General features: G+C 44.7%; 1 protein-coding gene and 1 long non-coding RNA gene across 16 annotated transcripts in view; one reads left to right on the forward strand and one right to left on the reverse strand.

The window, feature by feature from the left end:
* Window positions 1–22,995, reverse strand: part of DYNC1I1 (dynein cytoplasmic 1 intermediate chain 1) — a 344,861-nt gene that overhangs the window by 290,872 nt on the left and 30,994 nt on the right. For 4 of the 15 annotated variants that reach the window (XM_053264849.1, XM_053264846.1, XM_053264847.1 and 1 more), the window contains exons 1-2: window positions 19,007–19,146; window positions 3,017–3,133 (exon numbers count right to left, since the gene is read on the reverse strand). In XM_053264849.1, coding sequence (XP_053120824.1) covers window positions 3,017–3,133; window positions 19,007–19,099 — 210 coding nt within the window. In that variant the 5' untranslated portion in view covers window positions 19,100–19,146. Of the gene's footprint in view, window positions 1–3,016; window positions 3,134–7,001; window positions 7,091–14,967; window positions 14,988–19,006; window positions 19,155–22,995 lie in introns of those variants that run through there. The other 11 variants (XM_053264854.1, XM_053264850.1, XM_053264851.1 and 8 more) reach the window with 8 other exon arrangements.
* LOC128331438 (uncharacterized) overlaps window positions 1–22,995 on the forward strand; it is a 36,973-nt gene that overhangs the window by 11,925 nt on the left and 2,053 nt on the right. The window contains exons 2-4 of the long non-coding RNA XR_008310299.1: window positions 6,847–11,130; window positions 11,326–11,379; window positions 17,538–17,633. This is a non-coding gene — a long non-coding RNA (uncharacterized LOC128331438). The remainder of the gene's footprint in view (window positions 1–6,846; window positions 11,131–11,325; window positions 11,380–17,537; window positions 17,634–22,995) is intronic.

A 22,995-nucleotide genomic window follows, 5' to 3' on the forward strand; every position in this document is an offset into this window, starting at 1 on the left:
GCCAGAAGTGGGGAAGGAGGCAGCACAGGTTGTAAAAAAACAAACAAAAAATGTATGTGCACACACATCCTCAAAAAAACCCTTTCTGGTTCCCACATATAGGCAGTCCCATTTTAAATCACTATTTGTTTACATCTGTGCATGTATGTCATGTGTGTTTTTTTCTTTTGAAGTATTTTATTTGAAATATCAAAAACATCCAATTCATATACCAACAATATTGTAACTTCGACAGGTTCTCTCTTAAGGTAATATTAGCAACTCTCTTAATGTTCTTTCCCCATAACCACATCCATTCTTCTGCATCTGATTAAGGAGTTCCCTATTCCATTTATTTATTTTATCTACTTATTCTTATATTTATAATCCACTCTTCCTCCAAGGAGTCCAGAGCAGTGTACATGGTTATTTTTATACTAACAACCATGTGAGGTAAGTTAGACTGAGAGTTAAATGACTGGCCCAGAGTCACTCAGTGAGTTCCATGGCTGAATGGGGATTTGAACTCAGGTCTCCCCAGTCCTAGCCCAGCACTCTAACCACTACACTACACTGGCCACTGAGTAGTGGCCAGTGTAATCACTATAAGAATATGACTAGATCTTGTTGAATTCATCTGAAGCAAAAAATAATACTGGCATAAGTTATTATTACAAGTATTTGTTTATTTAACATATTTTTATAGACCCCAAAACTTGTGTCTCTGGGAGGTAGGAATGTGCATGGACCGGTTCGGAGGCCATTCTAAAGGCCTCCAGACCGGTCCGGACACAGGGCGGTTCGGGGTTCGGGAGGGTAGGGTGGGGGGTTCCATTAAGGGCAGGGGGGCTTTACTTACCCCTCCCACGCTTTCCAGTTTGGCGCCGTAATTACTGAAAAAATCCCGGCGGCAGGATCCCTCGCCGCCCACTTCATTCAATGACATGGCTGGCTCCTCCGTGGTTAAAAAATCACCCCCTTGAGGACCCTGCTGCTGCCGCCGCCCCCTTAAAGCCCCCCTGCCGCCCCCTTAAATCTCGCCCCGGACCCGACCTCAAGTTAGCTAGAAAAGGGCGGGCGGCGGGGGATGTCCTCCCGCCCCCTTCCCTGCCGTCTGCAAAAGTCTTGAGGAAGCCTTCTGCTTGAGGACATCCCCCGCCGCCCGCCCTTTTCTAGCTAACTTGAGGTCGGGTCCGGGGCGAGATTTAAGGGGGCGGCAGGGGGGCTTTAAGGGGGCGGCGGCAGCAGCAGGGTCCTCAAGGGGGTGATTTTTTAACCACGGAGGAGCCAGCCATGTCATTGAATGAAGCGGGCGGCGAGGGATCCTGCTGCCGGGATTTTTTCAGTAATTATGGCGCCAAACTGGAAAGCGTGAGAGGGGTAAGTAAAGCCCCCCCGCCTTTAATGGAACCCCCCACCCCAGTGCCGGACCGCAGCTCCGCGGTTCCGTGCACACCCCTACTGGGAGGTTTACAACAAAATAAAAACAGAAAGTAAAACATTAGTTAAAACAAAAACAAAAAGTTTAAAACATTACAACAATTAAAAGCCTGGGTGGACAGATGTGTCTTTAAAGATTTTTTTAAAGCTGTCAGAGATGGAGAGGCTCTTATTTCACTAGAGAGAGTATTCCAAAGTCTCAGGGCAGCAGCGGAGAAGGGCCATCCCTGAGAGGCTACCAGACGAGCTGGTGGGAAATGCAGACAGACCTCTCCAGATGATCTCAGTGGGCAGTGGGGTTCATGATGAAGAAGACGTTCTCTTAAATACCTAGGGCCCAAGCTGTTTAAGGCTTTATAGGTTATAACTAACACCTTGTATTTTGCCCAGAAACATATCGGCAGCCAGTATAGTTCCTTCAATACTGCTTTATATACTGCTTTTCCAAAAAAAGTTCTCAAAGCACTTTACATAGAAAAAATAATAAATATAATAGCTGCTTGTCCCTAACGGGCTTACAATGTGCTCAATGGGCTCAGTGTGCCACTGAGTCGGTGTCAACTCCTGGAGACCACAGAGCCCTGTGGATACAGGAGGGTTTACCATTGCCATCTCCTGTGCAGTATGAGATGATGCCTTTCACCATCTTCCTATATCGCTGCTGTGTTGCAGGGATAAATCCTCTGGAACCTTTCCTTCTTGTTTGATTCAGCCCCTTGCATTCATCCTTCCATCAAGTTTGACAGAGAATGCGGCGTCTTGCCAAACCAAAGAAGATTAGACCAAGTTCCCGCAATTGAATTGCTGCCTGACTGAATTTAAGTCAAAATGCATCAAGGATGCGTACTCAAATAAGCTTTTATTTTATTATCACAAAGGGCAAAGTACAAGTCAGAGAGTCTGGCTGGTACTGCGCACCAAAGCCACACAGTTGGCTAGTTTATATAGGTTTCAAGCAAACAAGTATATCAGTAAAGTAATTAATACATTACACATATAATAATTCTGTAATTATTAATGAATGTAATTAAACATATACATTCCAGAGGTGCCACTTAGAGCCTGGGAAGATGAGTTACTACTTGGCCTTTCTGATAACCTTACTCCTTATAGGTATCTGGTGCCAGGATTTTTCCTTTTGCTGAGTGAGGGGTTTTGGCTAATGGACTAGTTGCATACCTATGTTATCTCCTGACAGGTTCTGGCATTTGTTATCTTCTGGCTGATGGGCCTCCTATCTCACATTCTTGAGAGGAGCCCCACATGCCTGGCTTGAACACTTTTCCTGTCTTTAACAATTTTCTTTGTTTCAGGCCTAGTGGCTCTGGCTGTTCATATGGCAGCCCAAACTTTGAATCAAACTCTAATATTTGTAGGCCTGGATTAAACAATTCCAGTTAAACAATTCCATATCAGCTGCCCGATATAGATGTTTCCCATAGTCTGGGAAACATACCAGCGTGGATTCGAACTGGCAACCTCTGGCTTGGTAGTCAAGCCATTTCCCTGCTGTGCCACTAGGTGGCTTCCTGGAGATCAAACAGGACATCAGATCTAAATAAACAGACAAAACGGGAAAAGGAGCCTTCCCATTTACCTCTTTCTTTTTTCTTTCTTCTTCCTTCCGTTTCTTTTCCTCTCTTATTTGAGCCAAACGCTGCTTTTTGCGCTCAAGCTCTGCTTTTAAATCGCTCTTATCTGACATGATGATGATCTGTTAGGAAATAAATATTGTACATTAGAAACGTTGGAAGCCAGCATAGGAAGCTGCCATATACTAAATCAGACCATTGGTCTACCTAGCTCAGTATTGTCTACACAGACTGGCAGCGGCTTCTCCAAGGTTGCAGGCAGGAATTCCATAGATTAATTACGTGCTGTGTGAAAGATGATTGAGACCATCCGAAATCCATCCCAATCTACAGGTACAGATCCTAATGAAAGTGAAACCCCTGTTTACCCTTAAGCATAACTAACATCATTGCTGATGAATTCTTAATTAGTTAATGGGGAAGTGGGGAAATGAGATCCAGTGTGGGGAGGGTTGAAGGGCAGGAGAAGTTGTATCAATATGGAAACGACTATTGAGAATTAGGTAATGGCACAATTATGGATTTATAGGCAACACTGTTAGCAAATAAAGATTGCTTCAGAGGTATTGAGTAAAAACTCAGGACCAGAGCCAATTATATTCTCCCTTTTTTATTTTTGTTTTATGCCTCACTGATCAAATACACTAACAGAGCTTTGAATCAATCAGTGGCAAGCGATGCACATGCTGCTGAGGGCTATTATCTAATGGGTGCAAAAGGCATTTAAATGGGTGGCAAGGAAAGCAGATTTTAGCAGATGCATTTGGCCCTTGCAGTCACAAAATGCTACTTTAGAAGAAACTGCACAAGCACTTTTAAAAACGTATATTTTCCACTTTTTGTCTTAGGGCCTCAAGGCAGTTAACAGAGATTAAAAATATGAGAACAACAAGATACAAGAAGACAACACTAAAAAAAAGACAGCATAAAACCACAGTGGGCCGGTTCACGCAATACCATCCCTGCCCACAGGATTAGAAAGCAGAGTGCCAAGAGCAAAGCGGCCATTTGGATGAAAAGTCCACCCACATACAATAAAGGGGCATGCTGGGAGGCTGCCAGAAGGTTCGTCCCCTTTCTAATCCCATGGGCAGGAAAGGTATAATCCAAACCAGCCCAAACTGGAACAAAAGAATCAATTCTTCGGGTCCCAGAGTCCCAGAAAACAGGCAGGCCTTCAGCAGCCATATGAAGGCCAACGGAGTTGGAACAATACGAACTTCCGGAGAGAAGAAATTCAAATGACTGGGGGCTGCTGCTGTCGAGTTCACTATAAACTTTTTCAAACTGCATATACACGGCAAGGAAAGTCTCACATGAGCAGCAGCCTGTGGCTAGATGTTCTGATGGCTCCCACTGATGATGCTAGCCTCTGGCCACCTACCTTCTACCTTCCACCACCACCCCTGCAGCCACCCACGCACCTCCCTGCCCATTGCTGAAAGAAGCAAAGAGCCAGCATGTGAGCTAATGATGTCATTGCCCAGTGCTATGCCACACAGTGATGTCATTAGCCTGCTGTGTGGCTCCTCTGGCCCTGGCTTTATGGGGCGGCCCACATTCGCTGCACACCGTCACCCAAATGGGAGATCTGGCCCTGGGGTTCAGTGGTGCATTCCGGCTCGTAAATTTATTTCTTAGCTTTATTTAATTATCTGCTTTAATTTATTAATTTATTTATTTATAATACACCGCCAGTCATCACATCCAGAGGTAGTTTACAACAGCAACAACAACAAAATAAGTTTATAAATAAGCACCTCTCAAAAAAATCAAAACCATATTTTAAAAATAGTTTCAAATACCACTGAAAACCCTGACCAAAGAAAAGTGTTTCCAAGGCCTTCTTAAAGGACAGCAAAGATCTTAATTTGGCAGGAAGCACATGGGGGGGCTACAGAGAGTGGCCTGGCCCTAAACTGCGGCTATAGAGTGCCTGGCTCTAAACTGCCACCAAACAAGCTAGCAGCAAGTGCAGGTGGACATCTCCAGATTACCTTATGGGTGGTGGGGATCATAGAGAAGTAGTCAGAATTATACACCACACCTCCCAGATTGCTTTGCCATGTCCCCTACACATTTACAGACATGGCCCTATTCATCGGTTGAAATGTTGGGAAGAGATGCAGGAGCACAGACCAGACACCACTTCAAAATCTAGTCATTCAAAGCCCCCATAGTCAGAACCCCCCGAGGAACCACTGTCCTTGTTCCAAAGGACCTCCTGATCTCCATCTCCACTGGTGAAGGTGGCAATGCACCCAACTAGAAAAGGGCATTCCAATGAATATAAGGAGTTGCCTTATACCAAGTTGGACCACTGGTTCATCTAGCTCAGTATTGACTAAAGTGCCTGGCAGTAGCTCTCCAAGGTTTCAGGCAGGCGTCTCTCCCAGCCCCACCTGGAGATGCCAAAGATTCAACATGGGATCTTCTGCATGCAAGCATACAGATGAGCTTCCATGGAGCTGTGACCCCATCCCCTATGAAGTGCAAGGCTCCTGGCACAAAGATGGCTCCTTTAAATATCTCAATTCAAGGGAAGAGCCTGGGTTAGATAGCCAGACCAGGAGCGGATACAAGTGCTCAGCTGTGCTCCAGACCTTGCTGGAGAAAACTGTCAGGGTGGGGCTGCAAAGGACCTGCTGATCTAGTCTGGCTCAACCTGCTACTGACTGACTTAACGGCTCTGGCTTTTTGACTGCCTACAACTGGGTCTGCATACCCCCTGGAAACTCTTCCTGCCCCAATCACTCCCACTTACAGTTAATACAGGACATGAACATGATTAAAATCTCACCACATATGCATTTACATTTACATTTATATGTTGCTCCTCTTCCAAGGAGCCCTGAGCGATCTACGCGGTTATGCTTATCCCCACAACAACCCTGTGAGGAAGGTTAGGCTGAGAGATACGTGACTGGCCCAGAGCCACCCAGCGATTGTCATGGCTGAATTGAGATTTGAACTCAGCCCCAGCCTCCCCCCGCCCCAGTCCTAGTCCAATACTCTAACCACTACGCCATGCTGGCTCTCTGTGCAAAGCACCATGCTGACTCTCTAGGCAAAGAAGTTCCATCCATCTCTGGCAGGTCCCAGCAAATGGCTTGAAACACTGGTGGCTGGAGGAGTTCACAGGAGCAGCATTTTCCCACTCCAATGCAATAAATATGAGTCAACTGTGACATGCCAAAAGTGAAATCAGAGGTGTCAAACCAGAGGTGTGGTGGCACTTGTGTGGCAGTGGTTGGTTCATCACAGGCAAAAATCCAAACCCAATGGCAATTTCAAGTGGTCATCATAAGCCCAGAGGCTACATATATGGAAGACAGCCATTCAGAACATAAATTCTGACCCACAACATTAAATCAATTCCATCAGTGTTCTCCCTATTTATTTATTTTTTAATCTGTATGTGGAATGTTTTATATTCTGGGCGGCAGTATCAAAACTGTGTGTGCACACATGCATTCAGAGTGGGGCCTTCCTGATTCAACCTGAGCAGGATCTAAAACGAACCGAGCGGACATAAAAAATCTTGTGAGCGTGTGCATGTGTGTACGCCTTAGAGGGAACACTGCCCCCCATGGGTTGTTTAGTTTACCTTTCCTGACAAAGAACAGTGCAATTGGCATAGGAGAAGCAACTCCACTCTATAATTATTGCTTCAACTTATGTATTGAATCTTGATGGGCATGCTGTGATATAAATGTAGGTCTTCGTATTCATATCTAAACGCTGTTAAAATGATGCTGTTCTTGGACTGCATGCATTTGGATGACAGAGATCCCCTTTGAGATAAATACTCCTCATTGCAACTCTTTTATTTCAGGTTGGTAAAAAGGATGGAAAGTCTAATCTTCACACATAACATATGGAATGTTTATGACTGACAAGAAACTCTGAGAATGTAGCTCTCCTTCCAGCTGCTTGGCAACTAGGAACAGATTTCCCAAAATGAGCTGCTAATAGTATTAAGATAATTACCTCTTTTTCTTCTTCTTCTTTTTGGCTATATGTTCATTCACAAATTCCCTGTAATATCATTGATTGCAAAGTGATAGCCTTGATGTACCCTGCAATACATGTCCGGTACTTAATATATTATCTCATATATCATTAAGATGTTGCATTAATGTTCACCTAAGAAATGCTGCCAAAAATCTTGCATTTTTTTCCCTTGAAGGCTAAAACCCCTGCTAACTTGGCAAAGAGGCACCTTTTAACATGGCGATTCTCTTTATTTAGCAGGGGGAGAGCAACTGGCCCTATCCACCCTCAGCACAGTACTCCAGTGACTGTTGCTGGTGTCTGTCTTATGTTTCTTTTTAGATTGTGAGCCCTTTGGGGACAGGGATCCATCTTATGTATTTATTATTTCTCTGTGTAAACTGCCCTGAGCCATTTTTGGAAGGGCAGTATAGAAATCGAATGAATGAATGAATGAATTAAAAAATGCTTCTTGGATATTGGGATTTCCCCCGCCCCACCCAAAGATTTTATTAGACTTGGACGGGACAGGACGCATCCTATTAAGAGTTCAGGTATAACTGAATTGGTTTGCACTAAATGAAATGAACTGAATTATATGATCAATTCAGGTGTAACATACCTGATCCTCCAAACCATGGCTTTTGCCAATGACTTCCTCCACCTCCTGCTTCCTTCACTTGTGTGCTCAGATTCAATTAGTTACTTTGTATTTAGTGCAAAACAATGGTTTATTGATACTTCTAAACCAGGAGCCTCTGCTTTTTGCTTGCTCTCCAAACTGAAATTTCAAACCAGGATTAAACTGTGGCTTACAATTCGGGTTTGGAGATCAATTTGCCAGTTCAGATATGGTGGCAAACAAGAAGTAACAGACTCTGCATACACAAGAGGGCACATGCACATGTAATGCCAACGCATAGCATGGTGTTATATCAGAACCAAACCACAGCCTGTTAAATTACTTCAATCCTGCTAAAATCATTTGATGGATCTGGACTGGAATAGTTATTCATTCTAGGGTTGCCACCTCTTTTCTGCCAGGGCTGTTGTGCTTTTAATAGCCTTTTGATGAGTAAACATTCAACAGGTGACATAAGACGTTACTGTATCTTATGCCAGAAAGAATTGTGGCTGTTGAAAGTCTGCTTGTTTAGAAGCTGTTAGGAAGTTATGCTGCACCAGTATATCCACAGGGGATGATAGTGGGTTGACAGGCTCTCAGATGTGCCATGATTCATTCCCCACCCCACCCCCCATTTACTGTAGGGAATGCCTTTACTTGTAAAGGGTAATCCTCGCCGGATTCCCCTTTACAAGTATATCCCCCGAGCCAGCCCAAGCTGCTTCTCTGAACTGGGGGTCGATGTGGTTCGAACTCAGACTGGCACCTCCCCCCCTTTGCGGGCTCCAGTTCAAACTCAGAGCGCCTGAACTGGGCCAGCTCGATGTTGAGCCCAGCTCACACATCCCTAGAAGAGTGTGCACTTCTCTCCCACCCCCCATCTTTGTGCAAGCCCCTACTTCCGTTGTACGTTCTGATATGCTGAGCATGATCGTGTCATCTGAACCCACCAGTCTCGGCATATTCTGCCCTACTTCCCTCAGGGAGCCCAACATCTGCCAAAAGGGCCAAGATCCATTCTTGGTCTATAGATGAACACAAGACTGAACAGGTTCCTTGCTGTAAATATCTGGGGGTAGTCCTTCACTCCACCGGCACTAGAAAGGTACATGGTGATTACATTGCTCTAAATGCAAAGAGGAGTACTTCTGCCATTTTCAGGTTCCTTTGGACAAGGGGGGACCATTATATACCTGTAGCCCTCAAAGCCAAGCTGCTAGTGCAGCTTCTCTATGGCGTCCAGCTGGATCCCTTCTCCAGTTTCACCCCATTGGAACTCGTGCAATCAAAGTTCTTAAGAGCAGCCCTCCAAGTTCAAAGATCTGTCTCTAAAGCCACCCTGCAACTGGAGACAGGTTTGATGAAAGTGGAGGCTAGGGTCTGGATTACCATACTTCATTATTGGCTTAGACTATCTCTCTGTCCCCTTAGTCTTACCCCCCTAACCTTGAGCAAAGACTTCCAATCCAGCTGGAAATGGTAAATCATGACAAAAATATCATCTCTGGGCCTATCCCACTTTTTAAACATGGGCTAATCAGGTCAAGGCTCTCATCAAACAGCACATCAAACAGACATAGAATATCAATCTGATATAGGCAGGGCCCCGAACTTCCTCATCAGCGAAGGACTCAGGTATTCTGCCTCCCCCATGGCATACCTAACAGAACTGGATGTCCCAAAGCCCAGGAGGGCCTTCATGCTGGTGTGATGCCATGTTCTCCCCTCAGCCATGCTTGAGGGGATATAGGAAGATTCCACTGTTGGAACATCAATGCCCTTGTGACTCTGGGCACACAGAAACAACAGAGAATGTCCTTCAGTGCTCGTATTACAGGGATCCATCTTATTTATTTACTATTTCTCAGTGTAAACCGCCCTGAGTCTTTTTTGGAAGGGCGGTATAGAAATGGAATAAATAAAGAATAATAATAATATTCGCTCCACCTTCATTCTACTGTTATTACATAAGTATCCAGACTATATGGGCCAATTTTACACCTCTCTACTGCTTTCTGATAACACCCCCGCCACCACTTACAGCGTTGCCAGGTTCTGCGTGGCAGTGATTAAAGTCCGGTGGATGATGACCTCTAGCTCATGCCCAGCACCCAACTTTATGGACTAGCCTCAGTGCACCCTCGGCCTGCTGCCACACAGCGCTTCATGGCAGCCCTGCACTCTTACAATTTTACAGTTCTACAGCTTCTCGGTTCCTTAGTTTGTCTTAAATTGACAAAACTCTTATTATGCCTATAGTTGCCCCTGTATGATTTTATATGTCTTGTTACATCTTTTTAATGCCTTTTATATAACATTTTAATGCATTTTCCCTTCATGTCTTATGCCTTTATGTCTTTTATGCTTTTTATAAACCCTTTATAAACATCTGTAAACACTTTTTACCATTATTAGCTACTATTAACTGCAGCCTTCAGATCTCGGCCATTAGGGGCCACCTGGTTTGAGGTCTTGCTTTTGTTTTGGACAGTCATAGTCTTAAATTTTACTTTTACTTCTGATTTCTATAGTCTTTTATAGTGTTTATAAATCCATAGCAACAGTTTTATCTTTCCTTGCCATATGCTTATACTGGGTCACTCACCTCTCAGTGTAGGATGTCACTTATTGTGTTTTTTATTGTTCTTATGCTGGTCTAAGACTAAAATAAAGGTGATTGATTGAGGATGTCAGGATCCCTCAGGGAAATAGGGCAGGATATGCCAAAATTGGTGGGTTCAGACAACATGAACAATTTGGGCATATTGGAACCTAAAACAGAAGTTTGTGCAGGGATGGAGGGAAGTGTGCACTCCTGAGGCAGCAGCTACTTCAGGTACCACCGTTATGTCTAAACCCACCCACTGAAATATTGAAAGAGAATGTCAAGGTTCCCCCGCAAGGAGAAACATCAGAGAATTTTCTCAGTTGGTTTCTTCATATCCTTATAAATAATCTATGAGGGAGGTGAGGATGAGAGCGAATGACTGGTGCAAGGTCACTGAGACAATCCTGGCTCTCATAAATGCTCTTGCCATTTGCTTGTCATCTCACTAGCAATAGCAATAATACAGTCACATTTTGAAGCCAATTTATTAGTCATAAGACCTATATGTTGCATGGCCACAGTCTTTCTGCCATTTTAAACATTTCCAGGATTTGAATTACACCCTTCAGCTAAATTGGATGTAACAAAATAGGCTGTGATTTTAAATGGCAGCGGAAAACGGTCAACATAAAACAGTTTGGAATGCAATCAGTGGCTTCAAGGTATTTAAGTAGAGCTACTATGTGGAATTAACTAGACTCTGCACTTTTTTCTCATTAGTAACATGATCTGCTTTCCTCTACATTCAGAAAATTGATGGGAAATAATGGAACAGTTTTCCCACAGGCCTTCTCAGCACAAATGCAGGATGACATCACCACCTTTGTCCTCTACACAATACCATCCTGTCTCATCAGCACAATTTTTTATTACTACAAAGGCTGTGAAAGAGTGTGAGTGCAATGAGTGGTTGTTGCCAAGTACAAGAATAGATAATTTCAAACTTGAAACACTGTGTGTTTTAAAGATTTTAAGTCTACTTCCTAACTTAGTTCAAAAAGTTTAAATACTGGAAGTTATGTTTTGTTTCATGAGCTCCATCCACTATTAACAATTTTTATTTGGCTCTTTTCTTTTTCTTTTTCAAGGTTCTAAGATTTGCCAGTCTCGGGACCGCTCCATGATGACAAGACAAGTGACAGGTGGTAGAGCTTTTTGTCCCAAGTTCAATACCTCACCTCTTTAGTTAAAAGATCCCTAGGGAGTACGCCTGAGACCTTGGAAGGTCACTGTCAGACAGGATAAGTAATACTAGGCTAGGTGGGCCAATGGTCTGATTCAATAGAAGGCAGCTTCAGATGTTTGTATTTCATACGGGAGTCTCACTCGGGCAGCTATTACCACCAGCCTTTTGTTATCTCAAGGGATGTAAAAGTTCCTGAGAATCTATAGGCAGTGAGTTGGAAGTCCAGCTATAGCTTCCAGTTGGGATAAACAGTCAGGACTGTCCCAATCCCCCAGTGTTGCTTCAGTGGAACATGCCGTAGGATGAAAATATGGGATAAGATGAACCCACCAATGTGCAACAGGCTGCTGGAAGAGGGTGGGGTCCTGGCTGCTCACTGACAGCTATGAGTCCAGCAGTTAAAAGCCAGGGAAAGCCAAGAGGGAGAAAGCGGGAGCTGTAATTCTTGCAGGATCTCAGAAAGGCAGGGAGCACTGTCATCCAGAAATCACTTCCGAGAACGTGGGGTTGTGGAGGGCTATTTAAGCAGAGCAGGGGAGGTGCCGAGGAGGACAACAAAGAATGTGCAAGGGTGAGTATGTGGGCTCCCAGTGAGCTCCCAATGAGGTTCCACAGTGCTATGGACATGGAAGAAGCACTGTAGGACCGCCAAGAGGCTAACGTGGAGTTGATGCAGCCTTGTTGTGCAGCCCAGCAGCAGCAGATTCAGAGGAGGCAGCATTTTTCACTGGTCGCCCCTCCCTCTAGAAGGCCTTTTCAATTCCAGGAATATGCCCCTGAGAGTTGTGCAACCCTCAGGGACATATCCCTGGAAGTGAAAAGGCCTTCTTGAAGGAAAAATGAGCAGCAAAAATCTCTCCCCCCGCCCCCAATCTCTCTCCTGGGCTGCAAAAGAACACTGTGTCAGAGCTTTGTACCAGCCTCTTTGGAGCCCCACAGTGCTTTGACCACATTTGTAGAACTGTGGGACATGTCAGCTATTGTAGAATTATGACATGATACTATGGCTGACATGTCCTGCAGTCAATTTCTGTTTCAGAAATTGTTTAAAAACAAAACAAAACTGTATTACAACTGGCAGCAGCTGACCACCAGGAGCAGGCCTGCACAACGTAAGGCCCAAGGGCCGGAATTGGCCCACGGAGACCTTTTCATTGGCCTCTGGGTAGGAATATCCTGCAGCATCACAGGAGCTGGAAACTGCCGTAAAGCTGCATCCTATGCATGTTTACTCAGAAATATGTCCCACAGTGTACCCAGTGAGCCTTAACTACCCAGTGAACATGCCTAGGATTGCAGCCTGAAAGTGACACTGATTCGAGGAGATGAGAGGAGAGAGCATTTATTTGGGGTTGGCATGCACTCCAGGTGCCCCATTGACTCAGAACGGATAAGGCCTATTTTCTAGGCAATATCCTTGGTTACCAATTGTGGGTCTCTTAAGAGGGGGTGGAATCGACAAGTAACTGCCTTCATTAATATTCTGAATAATGATTTTAATGTAATAATGTGCTGAAAAATGACCGGAGCCCCCACCCACCAAGTCATGGTTGGTTCCAGCCCATTGGGGCACCCCAATCTGGAGCCAAGCAGAGAATTAAAAGAGTTCAACTTTGTACACACATCCAGTTCCCAGTCACATTTTTTAAAAATTTAATATTTTTGGAGGGAAGGTCAGGCTCGGGGGCGGGGCGGGGGAAGGGATGGGGGGAAATGGGGAAAGATGTATGTAAAATACAAAATGGCCAGTCACATTTTTAAGAATCCACAATACTGTAATCATCAGCTGCAACATCCTCAAATGGCCTTAATAATTAATAACTTTACATCTGCCCTCTAGGCATTTGTAGATGCCACAACCCAGGGGGAAAAACCCAAAAATAGTCATTTAACACAAGCCGATTGCACAGAAAAATATTGTAGCACATAAATAAGTGAAGATGGTTTAAATCCACAGGAAAACTGACACAATAGGTAAAAATAGGTTTATTATTAGGAAATCGCATTGCTGGGAATTCAAAACTTAAGAATATTTCTATACCATTTCAAATTGGCTGTGGTCAGGCATCTACAAATCCACATGCCAGCTCACCAGCAGTGTTCCCTCTAAGAGATGAGCATGTGCACACATTCCCACATTTTTTGATGTCTGCTCAGTTAATTTTAGACCCCACTCAGGTTGAATCAGGACAGTCCCACTCTGAATATACATGCGCACACTGCCTTGATACTGCCGCCAAGAACAAAATTCATTCCACACACAGATGAAAAAAATTTAGAGAGAACACTGCTCAGCAGGGACAGCTCACCATCCCCAGCACTGTATCCCTCCAGTGGCTGTTGCTGGTGTCTATTTTATGTTTCTTTTTAGATTGTGAGCACTGTTCCCTCTAATGTGCAGACGCGTATCCAAGGGGGGCAGGCAGGGCACGTGCCCTAGGCGCAGCTGAAGGGGGGTGCAATGTGCCTGCCATGCCCCACCCCCACCCCCACCATGACAATTTTTTTTTAAAAAAATTCTTTTTAAAAAAACTTTTTTTAGTCCGGGCCGCCGGCACCCCCCTCCCCCCTCATCAGACGTGCCACGTGACTCGCCAGTTGCGAGATCTGTCCGGGCGGGGCTCCTGGAGAGCGGAGGCAGAGTCGATCATGGCAGAAGGGTTAAAACTACAGAGCTTTCCTCCCTCCCTGTTGGCAGCCCCGCCTTCTCCCAGCAGAGACCCGAGTTCAAATCCCAATTCAGCCATGATACTTGCTGGATGGCCCTGGGCCAGTCACTTCTCTCTCAACCTAACATACTTCACAGGGATATAAAATGTTAATATTAATAATAATAATAATAATGGGGATGTGAGTGTGAATGCACTATATATTGTGAAGTGTGTGTGTGTGTGTGTGTGTGTGTGTGTGTGTGTGTGTGTGTGTATCAGTGAGGGGCCCATTTGAAAATCTTGTCTCTGGGCCCACTTTAACCTTGCTACACCCCTACTCTCTCTCTCTCCCTCTGAGATTTCCTTCCCCCTATGCTTGGTAAAGTTATCTGTCAGATGTTTGGACAGGGGTGCAATTTCAGTGCTTGCCCTAGGTGCTATTTTCCCTAGATACGCCTCTGCTAAGGTGTACACATGTGTGCACACTGACATGTTTTCTGATGTCCGCTCAGTTAATTTTAGATCCTGCTCAGGTTGAATTAGGAAGGCTCTACTCTGAATGCATGTGCACACAAGTGCCTTGATATTGCTGCCCAGAACAAAACCCATTCTGCACAGAGATGAAAAATAGTAGAGGGACCACTGTTTGTGAGCCCTTTAGGGACAAGGAGCCATTTTATTTATATCTATGTGAACCACTTTGGGAACATTTGTTGAAAAGTGGTATGATGGCCACCAGCTTGAACGGCTTTAAAATGGGCTTAGCCAAATTCATAGATAAGAGATCTATCAATGACTACTAGTCGATGGCTATAGGCTACATCCAGGCTCAGAAGCAGGATGTACACCTCTGAATGAGTTGCAGGGAAGCAACAGCAAGAGAGGAGGCATACCTAGATTTCCTGCTTGGAGGCTTTCCTGACACATCTGGTGGACCACTGCAGGAAACAGGATGCTGGACTAGATAGGCCTTGGGCCTGATCCAGCAGGGCTGTTCATATGTAAAGGACAGCAGAGTCTGGAAGGCTACATCTTTAGTTGCTTTGAAAGTTTGACACTGAGAGGTGGGATATAAACATTTCAAATAAACAAACATATACTTCATCTTAGGTAGACTTCTCTGTATATCATAGAGAAATATCCATATTTTTGTCATCACATCATATTGGGGACTTCTGTTTCACAGGAAGACATTATGTTAGGAAATAAATTTTTGAGATTGATAATGGTAACCCCGATTAAGCACTGAAATGATTTCTACATACAGTGAGGGAAATAAGTATTTGATCCCCTGCTGATTTTGTCCGTTTGCCCTCTGACACAGAAATGACCAGGTTATAATTGGAATGGTAGGTTTATTGTAGCTGTGAGAGACAGAATAACAACAAACAAACCCTCAAAAGCCCAGTGCCCAAAAGTCAGCGATGGATTTGCATTGTAGTGAGGGAAATAAGTATTCGATCCCTTCACAAAAGATGTCTTAGTACTTGGTGGCAAAACCCTTGCTGGCAATCACAGAGGTCAGATGTTTCTTGTAGTTGGCCACCAGGTTTGCACACAACCCAGGAGGGATGTTGTCCCACTCCTCTTTGCAGATCCTCTCCAAGTCAGAAAGGTTTCGTGGCTGATGTTTGGCAACCCGAACCTTCAGCTCCCTCCACAGATTTTCTATGGGATTAAGGTCTGGAGACTGGCTGGGCTACTCCAGGACCTTCATGTGCTTCTTCTTGAGCCACTCCTTTGTTGCCTTGGCTGTGTGTTTTGGGTCATTGTCATGCTGGAATACCCATCCACGACCCATTCTCAATGCCCTGGCTGAGGGAAGGAGGTGTTCACCCAAGATCTGACGGTACATGGTCCCGTCCATCGTCCCTTCGATGCGGTGAAGGTGTCCTGTCCCCTTAGCAGAAAAACACCCCCAAAGCATCATGTGTCCACCTCCATGTTTGACGGTGGGGATGGTGTTCTTGGGCTCATAGGCAGCATTCCTCCTCCTCCACACACACGGCAAGTTGAGTTGATGCCAAAGAGCTCGATTTTGGTCTCATCTGACCACAACACTTTCGCCCAGTTCTCCTCTGGATCATTCAGATGTGCATTGGCAAACTGCAGACGGGCCTGTACATGTGCTGCCTTGAGCAGGGGGCCTTGCGGGCACTGCAAGATTTCAGTCCATCACGGCGTAGTGTATTACCAATTGTTTTCTTGGTGACTATGGTTCCAGCTGCCCTGAGATCATTGACAAGTTCCCCCCGTGTAGTTCTGGGCTGCTTTGTCACCGTTCTCATGATCATTGCAACTCCACAAGGTGAGATCTTGCATGGAGCCCCAGACCGAGGGAGATTGACAGTTATTTTGTGTTTCTTCCATTTGCGAGTTATCGTGCCAACTGTAGTCACCTTCTCACCAAGCTGCTCGGCGATAGTCTTGTAGCCCAGTCCAGCCTTGTGCAGGTCTACAACCTTGTCCCTGACATCCTTCGACAGCTCTTTGGTCTTGGGCATGGTGGTGAGTTTGGAAGCTGAGTGACTGCTTGCTTCTATGGACAGGTGTCTTTTATACAGGTACTGTAACAAGCTGGGATTAGGAGCACTCCCTTACAGAGGGTGTTCCTCATCTCAGCTCGTTACCTGCATATAGTGAAAAGACACCTGGGAGCCTGAAATCTTGCTGGTTGATAGGGGATCGAATACTTATTTCCCTCACTACAATGCAAATCCATCGCTGACTTTTGGGCACTGGGCTTTTGAGGGTTTGTTTGTTGTTATTCTGTCTCTCACAGCTACAATAAACCTACCATTCCAATTATAGCCTGGTCATTTCTGTGTCAGAGGGCAAACGGACAAAATCAGCAGGGGATCAAATACTTATTTCCCTCACTGTATATTTGTAAACCACCGTATATATCTTTGCAAAACAGCAGTAGCACAGCCTAGAAGAGATGCTACCAAGGGATATTGTCCTTTAGCATCAAATAACAATGAAAAAGCATGAATATCCTATTTCATGTGTGCAAGAGGTTTGAGTTTTGGCATTGCAGACAGGTTCTGGAACTGAGCCCTAGTTAAAACAAAACAAAAAATCCATCCTTAAAATATAATCAATTTAAGTATGCTTGCCAGGTGCTACTAAAACTACTCATAAACCTGCTGAAATCTACATCCACATAAATATGTTCAGGAACAGGCTACAAGCTAATTTTTCATGTCTGCTCCAAGCAGCCCTTTCCCCCACAAGTGAAAAGAATAATCTATGTGGACATGTATAATGTGATTTCTTTTAGCCTTCTGAATTTCTCAGTTACAAAGATGTTGTGTCCATACATATCCAGGAACTTTCATTCTCAAAGTACTAAAATCCGTATCTCAAAGGTTGATGTTTAAGTGTGTGTGGGGGGGGGGGAATCGCCCTCTTCATTATTTAGTTATTGCATACTAAAGTAACTTCTCTTTCTGAAATACAGAAAAATGGCACCAGACCAACAAAATCCCGATATTATTCTAAATGGTCCTATTCTGAAACGTGAAGATAGGAATGTTACTGGATGTACAAAAAATAGGTCAGATTGTTTAAAATAATCCACCAGCTTTGTTCTGCTTTGTTAATGCTATGACAAATTCAACAACTCTGTTACCACTGAGAATCAGAAAGCCATGATTCATAGTTCTTTATGTGGTTTCATAGGGGTGCATTCTGTATAAGCATACATATTTTTCTTAAAACGAGACCTTGCAGATGTTGCAAATTTTTCAGTTTAAGAAATCAATACGAGTTTCATATATGTCCCACTTAACAACTGACCTGGTAACCTCATTGATCTCTTCCGTGATGACTAAATGTAGCGCAGGGGGCATTTCTTGCTTACCCAGTATGGGGGAGTCTTCCATTAAATACATGTTTTGTTAACAGAGAGAAAGGTCGAAGAAAGGTTAAGGTTAGGAAGACAGATCCTCTTTTGAAACTTTATTTTGGAATATGTTTATGAAACACAGAGGTCATTCACACAATCAAAAACTGTGTTCTAACTGGATTTGGGAGCTGTGTATGCTCCCAATTTTCGGTTGTGTGGAAGCAAGTTAGGAGAAAAAGGCTACCCAGGTTTTCCTCCTACCTTGCTTCCACACAAATGAAAATTGGGAGCACATGCAGCTCCCAAACCCAAGTATAACACAGTTTTTGATTGTGTGGATGACCTCACAGTGTAAAGAAAACCAGTTATAATGTCAGAAGATGTCCAGATGTGAGAGTGCATTAGGGTTAACAACCATGCAATCTGTGTACAGTGTGCATATATACAAATGTTTACACATGGGCTTAGGCAAACTGGCAGTTCTGATTATCTGTGGGGTTGCAATCAGAACACGTACTATTACTTATCAATTAATCTGTGTTTTTGCAAAGCAAATCTGACAGAATAACCTTTACTCAGAAGTAAATGCCACTATGACCACTGGGGCTTACTCCCAGACGAGTGTGCACAGAAGATGGAGCTGACTTGTTCTCGGTTGCTCCTGAGGGAAGAGCTAGAACCGAAGGGCTAAAATTGCAAGGAAGCAGATTTCGGCTAGACATTAGTTAGAGATTTCCTAACTGTAACAGGCCTGCTCAACTTAGGCCCCACAGCTGGTTTTGAACTACATCTCCTATAATCCCCAACCACAGTGGCAAATAGCCAGGGATTGTGGGAATTGTAGGCCAACATCTGCAGGTGGACCGAAGTTAAGCAGCCCTGCAAGAGCTGCTTGACAGTGGAAAATTCTGCCAAATGCAGTGTGGGGCAAGGGGCTCCCCTGTGCCGGAGGCTTTCAAACAGAAGCCAGGCGGCCATCTGTCAGAGAAATAATCCCGAAGCACATTCCTGTACAGAGCAGGGAGTTGGGTTAGAAAGCTTCCAAGATCCCCCTGTCTGGCAGGCGCCCCCGCCGGCCTTACCGGAGCAGCTGCGGCGATGACTCCAGGGGCTGACGGAGCTCCAGAGGCAAGTGGTGGCCTGAAAGGCAGAACCACACCAGAGCCACCCGGCATGAGCAAGGCGGCGGAGGCTGAAAGCAGCACAGGGAGCCAGGAGGCTCCTGTAGAGAGGAGGCCCGACAAGGGGGCGGAGCTCAAGGAGCATCGTAGTGATGTCAGCGACCCGCCTTGGGATGAAGGGTGGGCCTGGGAGGGGAGGACAGGGAAAGGGCTTACCACAGGTGATTTATATAAAAGCAATAGAGAGATAAGAAAAATGGCAGGGACTTAATCCGGGGGGGTTGGAGATACAGATCATGCAAGGAGGCCCATAAAAGGGAGATGGCCAGGGATGAGTGGCCGGAAGGAGAGTGTGTCACAGACCTCTGGTGAGAGGCTGTCACTGTGACTGCCCAGCCCAAGGAGGAGGACCAGGGTGACAAGCAACCCCCTCCCCCTTTTACCCTGAGGCCTGATCCATGTGCCTTCCTCAGAGCCAGGGCAGTGTGGACCCATTTGGACACCCTCCCAACGACAATGCCATGGCTCTATGGTTTTACGACTACAAATGAGTTAGACGGTTTCCACCAGCATCCTTAATGAGTTGTTTGTACCATACCAGAGACTTAATTGTGCTCATATTGAGGTCACTGCTGTTATTATCATTAGTCAGAGCAATCATATAATCACTGAAGAAATTTAAATATTGCTTCAACAACCATTATCTCAGACCATGATATCTAAAGGAATTAGATTTTTTTTTTAAAAAAAATGCTTCTTGTTAATTTGATGATACAAAACTGGCAAAATGATAAGACCACAGCAGTCAGTTCACAATGGGGAGCAGTCACTGAGAAAGAGGTTTCTAAAATGGAGTCCTGAAAAGGCACATTCCTTGTATCATGCTACAGTCATCCCTTGCCAACCACGGTTTTACCAGCTGCAGTTGAGTATATGCAAATGGGAAATTGTGACAAGTCTTTCAACCGCGACTTGAGTATCCATGTTTGACGTGGTTTTTTTGTGATTTTGGAGGGGTTTCAGTGATTGGGGGGGAGGGTTCAGAGGTTCGATTGGCTCATTCCTCTTGGTGACCCTTGCTAAACCTTGCTGAACTTGCTGTCCCTTGCCATTTTAAAATGCCTTTGAGTGATTTGGTGGGGGTCAAAAATGGATTTTCGGGGGTTCAAAAAAGTGAGTGGGGTTTTTGGGGGGGGGGTTCAAAAAATGTCCAGGGGTTCAATCTGCTCATTCTTCTTGGTGACTCTTTGGTATACTACACAATTTTTTGAGATTTTTAGCAAAGGATTTGTGTGTGTTTCCTTTATATTTAGGTCTTTTTGCAGTCATGGTCCCCTAACCCCCTGTTTCCCATAGACTTTAATGCCTTGCCAACCGTGAATTTGCCAACAGCAACGTTTTGCCAGAACAGAACCCTAGCAGTTGGCAAGAGATGACTGTATTCACAAAGCCAATGGGATATAGTGGCAGATGAGGATGGAAGCAGACCTCAGTTCAAATTACTACACAGTCATGAAGCTCACTGACTGGCCTTAGGCCAGTCACTCTCTTTCAGCCTTACCTACCTATTTCACAGGGTTGTTGTGAGAATAAAATGTGGGGGAGAACCCCCACACACTGCCTGAACTGCTTGGTGGAAGGGCATCATGTAAATGCAGTAAATAAATCCAGTCTTCAGTCACACAGTGGTTTTCCAGTTGTGTTCTGAGGAACCATGAAGCTTACTGGAAGTTTATTCCTATATATAATATAAATCCTGCCCATCCTCCTAAAAGCTCAAAGCAGCATGAATGCTTCTCTACCCCATTTGTTTTCACAACAACCCTGTGAGGTAGATTAGCTCACAGTCACCCATGAACAGTGTGGCACAGTACAAGGCTTGACAAATCCCATTTGCCAGAAGGCCATGGCACCTAGAAATTTAACTATGACACCTAAACTAGGATATTAAAAAGTAAAGTTATTTAATACAATCTTTAAAGCAGAGTTATTTAATACAATCTTTGTTTGTCCCGGGTAAACTTAAATCAAAAACTCTGATTTAAGTTGCAAGTGCAATCTTACTCCCCATTGCACTTGCTGCCACAAGCTTCCACACTACATCCTAGCAAATTCCACACTACATCCTAGAAAATTCTGTGTACAGGTGCCGAGCACAATTTTGCCTTGTATGATTTTTGGACTGTCACCTGCCAGCCAGCTCTTTCATTTCGAGAAGAACCCACCATTGCTCCCTCTAAGGCGTGTGCATGCTCACATATTTTTTTATGTCCGCTCAGTTAATTTTAGATCCTGCTCAGGTTTAACCAGGAAAGTCCCACTCTGAATGCATGTGCACACACATTGCCTTGACATTGTCGCTCAGAACAAAACTCATTCTGCACATAGACAGAAACAAATTAGAGAATACTGGAACCCACCTTTTTCCCCAGTCACCAGAGACATAGTAATGGGAAAGGATGGGTTCTTCTTTGGCATGCAGGTGGTGCTGCAAAAATCACACAAGATCCCAGCTTGGCAGGGGATGGGACCCTAGCTCAGTGGCAGAGCATCTGCTTTGCATGTAGAAGGTCCCAGGTTCAATCCCTGGCATCTTCAGGTAAAGCTGGGATGGTCTCTTGCCTCAAACCTCATAGAGCCATGGCTAGTCAGTACTGACAATACTGAGCCAGATGAATCAACGGTCGAACTCAGGGATTCTCAATGTTGGGTCCCCAGATGTTGTTGGACTTCAACTCTCATAATCCCCAACCAAAGGCCACTGGGTCTGGGGATTATGGGAGTTGAAGTCCAATAACATCTGGGGACCCAACATTGAGAATCCCTGGTCTTACTTAGTGGTTCCCAACCTGGATTCCTCCAGATGTTGCTGAACAACTCCCAGCATCCCCAGCCACAATTGTTGTAGTTTATCAACATCTGGAATAACCCTGGTTGGGAACCACTGGTCTAACTCATTATAAGACAGCTTCCTATATTCCAGTAGCGCGGAAGCCTGCAGCAGCATGTGTACAGAGAGTAAGACCGCGCATGAAGTTTGTTCAAAAGCTTTGGATGTCCTACACTTTATCGCCATACGGAAGACTCCACTATACTGCACTGGTTTATCAAGGGAACCCCCAGCTTACTGATCTTCCCCTGCAATGCACAGCTGCAGAAGTATGCTGGAGTGAGTTCAATCCCCAGTTTATGTAGAGCAAGAGTTCTCAACCTGTGTCACTCCAGAAGCTGCTGAACTACAACTCCCAGCATTCCCCGCTACAATTTATTGTGGCTGGGGATTATGGGAGTTGCAATACAGCAACATCTGGAGTGCCACAGGTTGGGAACCCCTGATGTAGAGCAACAGTCATGCACTGCAAGACTGTCCAGTTCACTGAACTGAGTGTGCGCCTAGAGTGTGACTTTGTACAAGCAGGATCTCTGCAACAGATGTACAAGGAGTTCCTTGGGAAACAATTCAATGAGTAAAGTGTTTCCTGAGAATATAAAACCTACAGACATGAGGTGGGGGGTGGGATCTAAGCTTACTAAGATGCAGATGTCACAACAATGTGCACTGCTTGACAAAATAATGGTGAAAGCCGGTGAATCTATAGAGCAATCATTTGGTAAACAGGACCCTGGCATTCAGAATAGCCTATGCCTCATGTTGACAAATGCATGGCACGGGTCATGTATCTCACAACTATAAAGAATGTAGGTCACATCTTTAGAATGACCTGGAAGAGTATTCAAAAATGAAGTACAATGGGAAGAAAAGCAAACGTAAGGCCCTAAGGACACTAGACAGTTCTCTTGCACAAAGCTGAATGAATCAAATGCATACTGCATTAGTGAACACTAGTGCACAGTAGAATCTCCGAGTAGATTGTGCCTCAGGTAGACAGAGAGAAAGAGACAGAAAAAGAGGTGACTGTCATCACCATCTCAGGTGAGTGATAAAAGTT

Source organism: Hemicordylus capensis, chromosome 6 (assembly GCF_027244095.1).
Source record: "Hemicordylus capensis ecotype Gifberg chromosome 6, rHemCap1.1.pri, whole genome shotgun sequence".
Classification (NCBI taxonomy): Eukaryota; Metazoa; Chordata; class Lepidosauria; order Squamata; family Cordylidae; genus Hemicordylus; species Hemicordylus capensis.